We start from the raw sequence: 15,000 nt of genomic DNA, 5'->3' as shown, positions 1-15,000 counted from the left end.
TTTCTTATCATTTTATCATAATTGCAACTTTACCATTATTATTAATGATTATTATATTCGTTGCTGCTATCGTTATTACTGGGTTTTTTTTCATCATTCTTTGTATCTTTAAACCATCATCATCATTACTAGTACTATCATCATTGGTATCACTATTATTATCATCTTTTTCATTATTACTATCATTGACATTATGATCATAATTATTATCATTATACTTATAATTATCATTATTACCATTACTATTATCATTACCATGATCATTAACATCATCAACATTATTATTGTTATTATTATTATCATTACTATTATCATTATTATTACCCACATCACTATTATCATCAACATTAGGATTGTTGATACAATTATTATCAATATTAGCCTGATCATCATGGTTATACTGTTATCATTTCCATTATCGTTATCCTTATCATTTGCTTTTCCTTTATCATTCTGTTGTTATCAATACTATTTTTATATCAATTCATAAATATGATCAGTATCATTGCCACCGGTGTTATTACCAGTGTTATCATTATAAGTTGACGTGTCATCATCTCGATCATTGTTGTTATTACTAATACCAGTAGTAGTAGTAGCAGTAGCAGTATATCACTACCTTAATCATTATCACGTATATCAGGATTGGATTATAATGGCACTTATTTCAGTCAATATGCTGTTCCTATTATCATCTTTATCGTTGTTTTTTTAATATTTTAGTAATATAACAATAACAATAATTATAATAATAATAATGATAATAATAATGGCAGTGATAATCAAATAAATATCTTTGTTGTCATTATTATCGTCACTGTCTTTGTCATTTTGGAATTATCAGTACAAATTATCATTTTCATATGATTATATAAAGACATAGATTGATGATTATTATTACTATGATAATCATGATAATACCAATGATAATAATAATCGTACTGATTGTCATCATGATCATTATTACCCCCCCACCCCCCATCATTTTTTTATATTTTCTTATGCCATTTACATTACTCCCAATATCATTATCATTGTTTGGTTGTTTTTACTAATATGATTATTGTTATTCTTACTGTTGTTCTAATTTTTTATATTAGTAATAAGTGTAATAATGAAAATGATGGTAATAATGATATAATGATAACAATGATAATGATAACAATAATGATGGGAATAATGATAATGATGATAATAATAGAATTAATAACAGTACTAATAATAAAAATAATGATAATGATGACAATGATAATAACAAAGATGATATTGATAATGAAAACGATGATGACTGTAATAACAAAATAGAAATAATCATAATAATAATTACTATTACTATTATTTTTGTCATTATTATTGTCATCATTATCGTTATCATTATTGTCATTATTATTGTTACTATTATAACTTTTATCACTATAATGATTATCATTCTCCCTAACACTGTTGTTAGCATTATTATTGTTTAGAAAAACAATGAAACAATCATAGTGATAATAGTCATAATAAAAATTATAATAATGATAATAATAATAATAATAATAATAATAACAACAATGATAACAATGATGATAACAATAATGATAATAATAATAATAATAATAATAATAATAATAATAATAATGATAACAATAATAATAATAATAATAATAATAACAACAACAATAATGATAATAATAACAACAATAATAATAATAAGGAGGAGGAGGCTAATAACAATAATCTTAATAATGATGATTTTGATGATAATCATTACTATGATGATAACAATAATTATAATAATAGTGATGATAGCAATAATAATGATAATAATAAAAATAATAGCGATAATGATAATAGTTATATCAATTATTATGTTAATGTTAATGATAATCTTGATAACAATAATCATAAAAATAATAATAGTAATGATGATAACAATGGTAACAATTATCATAAAAACAATAATATGATAATGGCAATAATAATTATAATATTGACGATGATGAAAATAATGACAATAGTAACAAAGATAATTATAATGATAATGATAAAAATAATAATGTTAATAATAATAGTAATGATAATGATTATAATAATAATGACACAGAAGACACAGAAGAAGAAGCAGAACAAGATGAAAAAAGAAGAAGAGGAAAAGAGAAGAGAAAGAAGAATACAAAGAACAAGAAGAAGAATTAAAATGATAATGATTATGACGATAATGAAAGTGCTAGCCATATTGTGTGTAATGTATGCCATTATCAGTAATTCACTTAACAGATATTGGGTATCATGATAATTACGTTTGTATCATCAAGATTATAGGGGATTTAATGTCGTATTTTCACATAATTTTCGACATTACTAATAACATCCTTAGTTGTATGCCTTTTAATGTTAGGGCATCTTCATTATCGTAATAATGTGTATCATTGTTATCATTGTGTTTGTTGTTATCATTTTATTATCATTTTTATTACTATTATTATTATTATTGTCATCGTTATTGTTTTAGCATATTAACTGTAATCATTAATATCATTATCATAATCAATATTATCCTTTTTTTTATCATAATTTTCATTATCATCATTACTATTGTTGCTTTATATCTTTAGCATTACTATCATTATGATTACCATTATTGTCATTATTATATCTTTATTAGCAGTATTATTATCATTATTTTCATTACTGTCATAATCATTATTAATCTTAGTATCATTGATATCATCATTTTATCGTTATATTATTGTTCTTGTTATCATTAGTATCATTATCATAGATAATGCTAATGATTGTATCATTATGATTATCATCATTAATATTGTTATCATTACCATTGCCCTTATTGTTATGGCTTTTCTTGTTATTTTGTTATTATCATTAGTATTCCATCACCATCACCAAAGTTATCATTTCATCCTTACCATCGTCATTACCTTTACTCTCATTATCACAAATGTTGCTTCTGTTGTCTTCGTTGCTGCAACATGTTCTGCAATCATAATCAATGTCCATTGTCTCATTATAGCGTTACTTAGTTTAGTAAATATTCATTTTCATCATACTAGAGAGCTTCCAGTTTCTTAATCGTCCATAGCATTTCAAATTCACAGAGATTTTCACTAAATCATTTTGCATGTCAGCATTCCGGGTAATTTCAAAATTTCATACTTACGATAATTTTGATCAATATGTCCTATTTTAATAATTTCATTTTACTTAATTTTCTTTTGACAAGATATTCAGTTTCTTTTTTCATTTTCTAATGGCGAAAATTTTTCCAGCACCAAAAGCAGTACCAACAATGCGGTCATTTCAAGCGTAAAATGCCATAGTTCAACTGTCTGCCTTCGATGTTTCAAAATGATAAGCGTAGTGAGCTTTGCTATGGAACCAGATATGGACTCTCTTCTGGACTATTATTTTCCGGAAAGATCATTTTTTTGCAACTAACGACAGCTTTTTTATATCATGTCGAGTTGTAGATAGTGGGAGGGGGGATCGAGTGATATTCGAGGTTAAAATCATCCGTGGATAAACACGACTATCAATTTATTTAAGGGTTTTTCTCCTCTTCGACTTGAGCCAAGGATATTTATTTTATTATCTCTCTCACCCCCCCCCTACTTCCTCTCTTTCTCTCTCTTTCTCTTTATCTCTCTCTCTCTCTCTCTGTTTTTCTCTCTATATCTATCTATCTATCTATCTATCTCCACCAAGAGACAATATGAATAGTGAAAAGGGAAATATCCATCAACAAGCACAAGAATGAGCGTTTTACCTTTATATAAGATACTGCAAATACTATGAGGGACTCGCTTTAGTTTCTAAAGGAAGCTTGCCTCATGTCTCTTTCGCAAGCTTTCCTATGATTCGTTAATCAAACCAAGTTCGATAGGTGTAAACATACTCATGCACCTGCAATTGGAACAAATGAAATGGATGTTTCAATTCGATCGGAAGAAAAAGAAACCGTAGCTAGTTTTTATTGCCTTTGAAACAGATATACCCTTTTAGATCGGCAATTTAAACCTCGTGACCTATGATGAGAGCCCATTCCTGTTCACCATTCCGAGGTGATTCCATACTGAGCAAACTACATACTAATTAACCTTCCATAACACTGTTACTGATGGACCAATTGTTTTGTTCATGCTACCTTTAGTCACAATTTCTTAACTTCTTCAACAAAAGCTTCTTCAGATCTTAAGAACTTTGTCAAGCTGTGTGGGTGGGCTGCGGAAATCTAAACAATGCCTTTTGCAAAATGATTGTCAGTAAGGTAGTTTGATTTTGTAGCTACTTGGGACTTCTTATGTAAAAAGTATAATGATAATTGCACCAGCATTTATGAGTTTGCAAAGTCGACATAGACATTACTTTTTCAGTCATTGCAAGTATAAATTTGGCATTTTAAGCAAGTAATATTGTGTTTAAAAGAGCCCAATACTTTCCTAGCAGTCTTAACGGCAGTTATCAGGAACGTTGCCACATTGATAGAGTAACAGCACGCATATATATGTATTTTTATTTTGTGTACTCAAAGATGCTAACATTGGCTGGCGTACTGAGAGATGTAGAGATGCATGTGTTCCAGTCACACACGGCTGCTGGGTCATAGTGAATTACCCTGTCAGAGTATGACCTTTGACCTGAGTGCTTCTGAGTGAGTGTTGTGACCCAGCGTCTGCCCGCCTGACCTAGTTAGAGTAATCGCTGTGTGTTCTTGTATTGCGACCGTCCGCTGTTCTAAACTAACCTAGGATCCACGCCGGGGTGTTTGTTCCTATCTTCGTCACTTATGTTGAGGCTTCTCGCCGTAGTCTGTCTGTTTCTCTACGAGTCGGTCACTGTGGCATAATAGAGTCCCAACACTTTCCTTCATTAATTAACTTCAGTATATAAGTATATCTCCATAGTTAATGCTTTCATGGTAACGATGTGTTCCATAATTGTGTTCTCGGAATGCAGGTCAGTCACTCACCCCACAACCATAAAGATAAAGATAAAAATAAGAACAAAATTAGGCGTTTGTTTTGCGATAGCAGATTGGCGACGGTATGCCCTTTCCTCGCTTGGTTTGACCCTCGTAATAATCTCTCTCTTTCCCCGTGTGTTTTCCTTGCAGAAGCAACCCTCTCCGTCTTCTGCAGCCATGCTCGCCTGCTCACCGGTCCTCACTGCCGTGGCCATTGCTTCGACCCTGCTTTGAGACTCCGTTATGGCTACAAAACCCAGCGCACACACTCATCCACCAACATGTTTTATAATGTCCTTTTTTAGATCTTTAATGTACTTGTCTCCCCTCTCTCAGCTATCGGCAATGCAACAACACAGCTTGACATAAATGTCGCTGACAGGCCCGGGAGGGACTCAGGCCGCGGCCACGGCCTTCCCTCTCCCGCGGTCCGTCAGGCGGCGTCGGGGTAAGCCGCCCCGGAAGGAGCACACATATATACATATGTATGTATCTTACGCAAACACACAAAGAGATACACTGCCACATGCACACATGTATGTGTGTGTACACACACACATACATATATATATATATATATATATATATATATATATATATATATATATATATATGTACATATGTATGTATGTATATGTATATACAAATACATACACACACACACGCACGCACGCACACGCGCGCAAACACACACACATACACACACACACACACACACACACACACACACACACACACACACAAACAAACAAATAAACTCATACGGTATGTATATATGTAGGTGTTTTACTTTCGTCGAGGTTGCGAAACTTTACTATTCTGGTTTGAGCCACGATTTCTGTGAACCCTGTCTTCGGATGCAGAACTGAAGTTCTGGTGCGTTTTGAAATCCCGATCTTACTTTACCACATCAGACTGATGATTTAGTTGTTGCACGATGCTATCGTCCGAGTCATTTTAATAGACACATTATGTTTATTGCAATCTATTCTAAATCCCTTCAGTATATATGTAGTTCTAACAAAAACATACTAATACATACATCAAAGATAAATATGACCAATAATTTACTAGGAAACTGACTTCATAGGTCCCATAGGGAAAGTTATTACATAGGCCTATGCGTGGGGCACATCGGCAACCCTGAGGTTCACGTAAAGACAAGCTGATGTTCGTCATCAAACCAAGAATGGTGTAAATGTGACGTGTCAGTGTCATTGTGTGACGAGGGTGACGTCATGGCTGAGTGTCTCTCTATAAATAGATGCATTTTATCCTAGGTTTGGTTGCACAACTAGTTACGTGCCTTTTTATTTAATCATCTTTTTTTATAGACTATAAAGTGATCTATAAATCTCTAAGTAAAGATTTTCCTGCTTCTAACGCCTTTAAGATTAGTAAGTTTTTGACCAAGAAATCCAAGCGAAATATGCAAACTGTAAAGATAATTACCACACCTTCGCTTATGGTCACCAAAACCAGCGTGTTTTATTTTAAGGGCCGTTCTAATAACAAAAAGAAAAAAAATATATATATATATATCAAGAAGCAGTTATTTTTTCAGGAGGATAATAAAGGCGACATGAATACTCCATGACAGGTTTTTGATAAGAGATTTAACAGTGTTCAAATCGGGATAGGTTCGTGCCCACCCACACCTCGGCAAGAGACAGACAAGATGATCGGGTTTTCGTGTCAACTTATCAAAAAGTAATCTTGTGTCGTGTTACTTTGAACAGCATTGTTGAAGTATTTCTTGATATATGATAATAAAAAAACAGGTGTCTTATCTTTTCAAATCCACTTAGAAACTTTCAGTACATAAAAAAAAAATTGTGGTGTAAAGAATTTCTTAATATTTTTTCATACATAATGCTGTAATTACATGAGAATAAATGGTGTGCTTGCCTTCCCTAAGGGGATGGTGAGCCACATGCAGCGTTCAGTCTACATAGGTTTAGTGTGTTGTTGCATTGATGCTTTGTTGAAATTACTAGTTTTTATAGGAGTGTGAGATTTCGATAAAAGGGAGAGAGACAGGACCAAAAAATAAATGTGAAAGGGAGAGAGAGAATGAGAGAGTTGCCAAATTGTAAAATTCTCGCCAAAGTCCCTTTCATAGTGGTAAATAACCCGATGAACACGAAAATGTTCTGAAGGATGACTATAGTTAGTTTTTCTTTCCTTTCTTTGAACTGAGCAGACTGCAGAGGCTAAGAAGCCACGTCTTTCCCGCCTTACTGATTGGCTGATGAATACTGGTATGTCATAAATAAATTCACATTTGAATTATAGTGTACACATAAACCCGTAGGCTACCGATGGCGTAAATATATGCGCTTGGGGCACCACCCCTGCAAAAGTTCGGAATCAATTTTTATTTCTGTTTTAAATCATTTCAAGAGGTTTCATCAAAAGGGAAAAATAGAAAAACGGCTGCCAGTGGCGACGGGGAATTATTTTCCCCGTCGAAATGAAGTGACTGTGCAGGGCCATACTTTAGAGGCCAGTTTACGGGCTAATGCATGGATAAATATCGTCTATGCATAATATATATATATATATATATATATATATATATATATATATATATATATATATACATATATATATGCTTATATATAAGTATACATATATAATATATATATTATATAATATATATATATATATATATATATATATATATATATATATGTATATCTATGTATATGTATATGTATATAGATATATATATATATATATATATATATATATATATATATATATATATATATATATATATATAATACATACACATATACATATACATGTATATATACATATACATATACATATAATATATATGTATACGTATATATATATAATATATATATATATATATATATATATATATATATATGTATGTATGTATGTATGTATATACAAGTATATGCATATATGTGTATGTATATCTGTAAACGAATATATATATAGATATATATATTCATATACATGTATGTACTGTATATATGTATATATATACATATATGTACATATATATACACATATATACATATATATATATATGTATATATATATATTTATATATATATATATATAAATATATATATATATGCAATTATAAACATTATTTTGAAATTAAAAGAGATGTTTCTTGAAAAAAAAAAAATCCTCAAACTTCAACAAATTAAAAGCTAAGGCTTTAAGGCAGTTCCATATATTTTAACAATATATGTGCGTGTTTTGTGTCCGAACCTGATATAAAGACAGATGAAGGTGAATTAATGAATGATTTACCATTATTCATCCGCCTTTATGAATTAGCCAATCAGCTCCAAGGGAGAGGCATGACTTTCCAGCCTTTGTGGTCAGCAAGAAAAACTGGACTATAGTCATTACACGTGTTTTAGTGACCTCATAACTTCAAAGATACACAGTTATATGCCAATTTGCTTTTTGAACATAGGCCTACATTGCTAATATTAAGAATTTCAAGAAAATGAATTATAGAAAATCTTGTTGCATGTTTGTAGTAGTCAGAATATAGGTTGGTGGAGTCGATGTCCACAGCACTATGTGGCTTCAGCTTTTGTAATATACTGCATCAAATAAACATGAGATTATTGTGAAGCTGATCCTAATACGTTCCATGTGAAGCTCACTTTATTAAGTTTCATGTGTAGTAAACTTTACCAATAAGGCTTCGAACCGAAGCTAATAAGTTAAGGTATGCGCCAAGCAAGAGATTAATAGACAATGTGCAATACTGGCGTTAATGGTGGAAGTTGGAGTGAAGTTAAGTCACCATCCTGAAATGAAGCTCTGATTATGGTGTTGCTCTCGTGTCGTGATGATGTATCGCTGACGTCAGTTGAGTGTTGTGAAGCCACAATGCTGACATCGGCTAGAATGTAGAGAATTTGCAATGAATGCATATGCAGTCTGTTCACGAGAAGTTGCGCGGATATTCAGAATGGACTTAGAGCTTAAAAGTTAAACATGTTTGTCCATATCCTAGGAATGGCTTCCAGGGCGTCATTCTTGCTCGAATGTCAACGTGCCGGGTCAAAGGCCGTGGAAAAATCAGGTCAAGTCACGGTCAACAGACTATTGTGACTGTCGCGACGTCATTTATTGCAGCTTGTTGATGAGACTGGCTTGGGTACAGTGTTGAAGAATTATCTTGGATATTGTTTTAAGATCTAAAAATTCTCAGCTGTTATATATGCCTATTCATGATAATTTTGGAGGAGTGAGACGACAGGAGAGTTCGAAGGTAAATAGAGATTTCCTTGGTAGCCTCTAGAGTCTAAGATCCGATGCACTGAAAACCGATTTTGATCTCCACATTCCCGAGAGATTCACTTCTCAATCTTTGACGAAATTCTAGCTTTAGGAACGAGTCGTCATTAAGCAGGATACTTGAAGGACAGTTATTCTTGCTCTCAAGGCCCCTCCAACATGCGGTTGACAGAAGCAGTGAATCGGAGCTTCGAACCTCTTGAAGATCCTCACGAGTCTCCACTGAATATTCCCTCTCCGCAGCGTTTCCTTGGGACGTCGTTGTGACTGTCTGCTTCCCTGTGCATCTCCAACCATGCTGGATAGGCCTACAGGGCAACCCTGCGCTCCACCTGCAAAAGGGATTGGTTGTCTGACGACTAAATTGCATACATTCTAGATGTATGTTGACTTCTTTATCGAAGTAAATTATTCACTAAGACAGGTGACTCACATTTTCCGAGATGATCCACAAATTTCCTCAGACGACAACAACAACAAAACAATATCGGAGCGCAAAATAATACCGCAGAATGCGCGAAGGAGCGCCTTGGACAACCTGAAACATGCTATTCAGCAGGTCTGGGGAAGTCCAGGACCCACAGCTCGTAGGTTCATCTCGAAGAAAGGTACTGAAGACTTGAGTGTGTGTGTGTGTCTTTGGCTGTCTGCCGGGTCCTTCGCTCTGATCGACTCCGTTTCGGTTGATTATCGTGTCCAGAGTCTAACATGTTGATCTGTGGAATTTATGCTGTTCTGTCAAATAAAACTTCTGTAACATACTCTTTCAGATTAGAAAGTGAAAAATGTATTCATTTTGTTGACTTTACTTTCCTTTCCTGTACAGATTCAAATGCTTTCTAAATTACAATATATGAGTCACTGTGACGTACCTATTAGGGTGACCTGTAAAGGTTTATCTTTTAATGTCAGAGTAGATTACGTTGATCAAAGGGAATATCATTGTGATGGTGACCAGATGATCTTTTACTCTTTATTTTTCATTATTTACTTATTTTTAGTGTTCAAGTAGGCTAAGCTAGCATGTCAGTCACTGTGCTGTTAATGTTGTTTGCTATGGCTATGCACTTGTACCGAAACTTCATGGGGAACCTATACCGCCAGTTAAAGAAGACCTTTGTATATAATTTGCTGGTGAAGCGTATTCATGTATTCTCTCTCTCTTTAAGCTCCGGGAAGATTTGCCCTTCAACCTAACCTGAACATATCTACTGTACTTGATATATCTGCTTGCTGGGTGTGTGTATTTCCACCCTCTTTATGATCATTTTCCTTCATATTTTTCATAAGAGTGGTTGGTTTTAGATGGTACATGCACTTTTTATAATCAACAGTATGATTATCATTATTTTTTTAAACATATACTTTTTCGTTCTGTTTGATGATATCGGCTTCTTAAACGCGGCTTTTCCTGATGGATGGTGGACTCAGTGAAAGAATGAAAGAGTAATATATCTATACCTCTTCTATAAATGTTCGACCCCCATGATGTTGGGATCCGATCCTCCATCAAACTGCCGCTGCCGCTCGTCTCATGGTCGTGCGTGGGAATGCATCTGCTGTTAAAGCTTTGATTGTGGTGTATACAAGTTAATCTATATTGTAATTTAAAGAAAGCCTTAACTACGTGACTGCTGTTTCTTTCTTTCTTGCATTTCTTTGAGCTCATTGTCCATTGAGATTTTCTTTTTAATGTTGTTTTTTTTTTCTTTTGTTTCTATTTCTCCTTTTTTTTCATAAAAGGTATATTGCCCAAATGGCCGTGTTTAAGTACCTACCATCTCAGTGTGTCGTACAGCGAGACCTCCGAGGAATCGCGACAATGTCTGTACTTTTCTCAGTGTCGCATTTAGATATGAAATTAGTACGTAACCACGGCGTTCCTGCTAGGCCGACAATCATTATGATATATTTTTGTAATAATGGAATATCATAGCTGAGTATCGGGCCGCTATCAACATTGTGGGGCTGGCAGGGAAGCCGAGGTTAAACATGAAGTAAAAGATGTTTGACCTGATGCCCTCGGTGCCAGACGTAAGACTTTCTCTCTGATTATCTATATTCTAGCTCTTTGATCTGTTTCTGATTGTGGCATCGAAGGCGTTCAGTAAGTTTTTCAATTACTGATATGTTTTATAAGCCAAATCTGGCGGGTTTTTGTTGTCAGTTGATACCTGTGAAGAATTGATGGATGGAATTAATAAAGTTGTAAGATGATTTGAAATATTCATTAACCAATTCCTCTCCCAACAGAATTTCGGTTATTGATTTGAGTGTTCTAGTTGTATTGCTTAGAGCATTTCTAAAAGTTAGAACCAGTGTGTGCGTGTGTGTGTTTGTGTGTGTGTGTGTGTGTGTGTGCTATAAATATATATAACCTTTAGGGAATGATGCCACAGGTGTTTCTGTACGTGCCATTAACATTCAAATCTGATTATACACACACACATACACACATATATGTGTGTATGTGCGTGTATTGATACAAACATGAACCAGTGTCATCAGTTTTGATTGTCTAATAATGCCATGGTTCATCTTTGAAAGGGCAGCACTTGTTACACACAAAATCTATCACTTTGGATATGCTTTTTTACAATTTCAGAGCCATGAGATATTGACTTCAAACTCCTTATCTTGGCAAAATAATCGCAATAGTAACAGGCAGACACAATTCGTACAAGAAATATACGAAATTACGGAACTTAACACATAGCATGAAATGAACGAAGTTCATAGCGACAAATACAGAAGAAAGGTATGAATGAGACTGACTATCTTAAGAATGCAAGATATGTAATTAACGCATTTCGACGGTATTCATCATCGGAAATACATGCGTTGTTAAGATACTCAGTCTCATATATACCTTTCTTCTACATGATATGGGATATGCATTCATACAAAAGTTAAGCAAGATAGATATTTTTTAAACATCAGAAATGATGTATAGAAAGCGTGGAAGCTGACAAAATGCAGAACTGTTGTATATAGCGAGCGAACATTACATCCATTGTTCTCCGTTGGCTGTGTTTGTGGCCTGGTGTTTTGTACGTCGGACAAAAGGTTGGTCAAAAGTGTAATGAGTTTTATCACAATATCAATTTGCCGTGGTTACTCGTTCGCAGATTTTCTAGTGTAGGTGTATGGAGGGATGTTGTTGCATTAACAGATGCATTTGTATTTCGTCTTTGTATACTGTATGCATGATATTTATGTTTCTGTGCATCTACGTCTGTCACCTTTATTCGAAATAAGATTCGCTTTGAATTAATTCACTTCTGTGTGAAATCACAATGTGCAAGGTAAACCAGACACTGAATGTGTAACTTAACTGATTGTTTGCAGAGAGTGTTTATTCAAATAATATCAAAACCCTAAGCACAAAAGCAACCTCTTCTGCTCGACCGCTTCTGCATGAAAATGTTATTTATGTCTTACATTTAACCAGACCTTGAGACAGACTGCGCTTCACCTTTTCTGTTATTCTCTTCTCTCAATCTGACGAAAGGGAAGAAATCAAAACACACTATGGATACTGTTCTATGCTTCGTATTTTACATGAAGGGAAATTTGTATACATCCTTCGTTTAGTTTGAGACAGGGATACAAGTTATAACAAAATTCATTATTTATAACAAAAATAATGTAGGTTATGACAATATGTATGGAAGAAGTCATAAAGGAAACATTGGCTATTGTTATATATGCCAACTCCGTCAGCAGTCTCATGCAATAACGCTCTGTTAATGTTATGTACTTTTTAATTTTATTCTCTCTCTCTCTCTCTCTCTCACTCACTTACTTACTTACTCACTTACTCACTCACTCATTCATTCACACACTCACACACTCTCTCTCTCTCTTTCTCTCTCTCTCTCTCTCTCTCTCTCTCTCTCTCTCTCTCTCTCTCTCTCTCTCTCTCTCTCTCTCTCTCTCTCTCTCTCTCTCTCTCTTTCTGCAAAATGATTATATTCTCATAGTTAATCATCTGGCGTAACTTTGATTTCTGTCCATAATGATGCTCATGCAGTGAAAATACGAAAACCTTTTAGAAATGCAATAGAAAATAAAAACACAAAGGAGAATGATGTATAACAAAAATATGTAAGTTGAATCTGTCCTGTGTCCCATCAATCAACACAAAACCCCTTCCGGAAAGTTGAAAAATATGTCATATGATAATATGCAACATCAGGTCGAGATGTTTTTCATAAATGTAAATCTATAGAGCACAAATATCTTCAGGAATATGGCATTACCCTAACGAATTTAGCACTGAAGGCTGTATACATAAGTAGATACAGAAAAAAATATATATAGCAATGCACTACAAAATGAATGACACAAAAATTGCTGGCAGTGTTACCATGACAGATACTGCGGCAGTTTCCCTGACGGAATTCTGTAAAAGAGAAATTAGCATGGAGTTATAGAGAGTTATGTGTGTGTGTATATATATATATATATATATATATATATATATATATATATATTTATATATATATATATATATATATATATATATATATATATATATATATATATATATATGCATTTATATATATGAATATACATACGTACATATATATATATATATATATATATATATATATATATACATATATATATCATGCAAACAAAATCATGAATAGATAGAACTTGCAGTATCTAAAACGTAGTTCGTTTAATATGAATTATTCAAAAGTGAATCACATTATACCTACTCTCTCTCTCTCTCTCTCTCTCTCTCTCTCTCTCTCTCTCTCTCTCTCTCTCTCTCTCCTCTCTCTCTCTCTCTCTCTCTCTCTCCTCTCTCTCTCTCCTCTCTCCCTCTCTCTCTCTCTCTCTCTCTCTCTCTCTCTCTCTCTCTCTCTCCTCTCTCTCCTCTCTCTCTCTCTCTCTCTCTCTCTCTCTCTCTCTCTCTCTCTCTCTCTCTCTCTCTCTCTCTCTCTCTCTCTCTCTCTCTCTCTCTCCTTCACCCTCTCCTTCACCCTCTCCTTCACCCTCTCCTTCTCTTTCTCCCTCTCTCACCCTTACCCTCACCCTCACCCCCACCTTCTCCCTCCCCCTTCCCTGCCTCCCCTCCCCTCCTCCTTGTCCTCGTCCTCTCCCTCACCTTCGTCTTAGCGATGTACTCCGGGCAGCCTAGCTCTTCGATCTTGAGACTCGTAATGTCTACCGTTCGCATGTTGGCCGCAATGCAGTTGTGTGTTGCGAAGGACTTGTAGGTCTCCCGTTTAGCGAAGTCACGAAGCCACGACCGAAGCCACATCAAGTCGCATGAACATTCCAGCTGATTGTCTGGAAGGGGGGAGGGGGAGGAGGAGGGGTGGGGGTAAGTGGGAGGGAAAAGGTAGGAAATGGGATGAGGTCGCAGCTCATTAATAATGAGGTAGGACTGGTCGTGAACGAGTGGCTGAGGTATAATGATGGTGATGTTCGTCATGGTTTTGATGGAATAAGGAAACTGTTATTGGTAGTGATGAGAATAAGAATAAGAATGACACTCATGACAAAGGCAATAACAATTACAGCCTTGATGATAATGCCAACTGCAGCAATAATACTGATGATGAAATTAAGGACGGAAATAATGATAAAGTATCAATAATAGTAGTACTACTAATAATGATCATAATGATCATGTTATATAATCACCCAGTGAAAGATAGCAAAATAATGATGAGGAAAAATGGTAATAATAGTAAAAGTAATGATGGCGATGGCACCTA

General features: G+C 34.3%; 2 protein-coding genes across 9 annotated transcripts in view; one reads left to right on the top strand and one right to left on the bottom strand.

The window, feature by feature from the left end:
- Positions 1–5,704, top strand: part of LOC122248362 (uncharacterized) — a 346,657-nt gene extending 340,953 nt beyond the window's left edge. For all 8 annotated transcript variants that reach the window (XM_086537757.1, XM_086537755.1, XM_086537756.1 and 5 more), the window contains one exon: positions 5,114–5,704. In XM_086537757.1, coding sequence (XP_086393883.1) covers positions 5,114–5,197 — 84 coding nt within the window. In that variant the 3' untranslated portion in view covers positions 5,198–5,704. The remainder of the gene's footprint in view (positions 1–5,113) is intronic.
- A 7,093-nt stretch (positions 5,705–12,797) lies between these two features.
- LOC122248361 (uncharacterized) lies at positions 12,798–14,590 on the bottom strand. Its single transcript, XM_086537753.1, has 2 exons — positions 14,385–14,590; positions 12,798–13,670 (listed from the first exon to the last, which is right to left on the bottom strand). The coding sequence occupies exons 1-2, from the start codon at positions 14,538–14,540 to the stop codon at positions 13,596–13,598; spliced, it is 231 nt and encodes a 76-aa protein (XP_086393879.1). The 5' UTR covers positions 14,541–14,590; the 3' UTR covers positions 12,798–13,595.
- Between the last annotated feature and the right edge of the window lie 410 nt (positions 14,591–15,000).

The sequence above is a fragment of the Penaeus japonicus genome, unplaced genomic scaffold (genome assembly GCF_977035675.1).
Source record: "Penaeus japonicus unplaced genomic scaffold, GWHDUDI00000001_assembly GWHDUDI00000006, whole genome shotgun sequence".
Taxonomy (NCBI): domain Eukaryota; kingdom Metazoa; phylum Arthropoda; class Malacostraca; order Decapoda; family Penaeidae; genus Penaeus; species Penaeus japonicus.
Note: the sequence above shows the minus strand (reverse complement) of the source record. Positions and strands in the feature narration are given on the sequence as shown.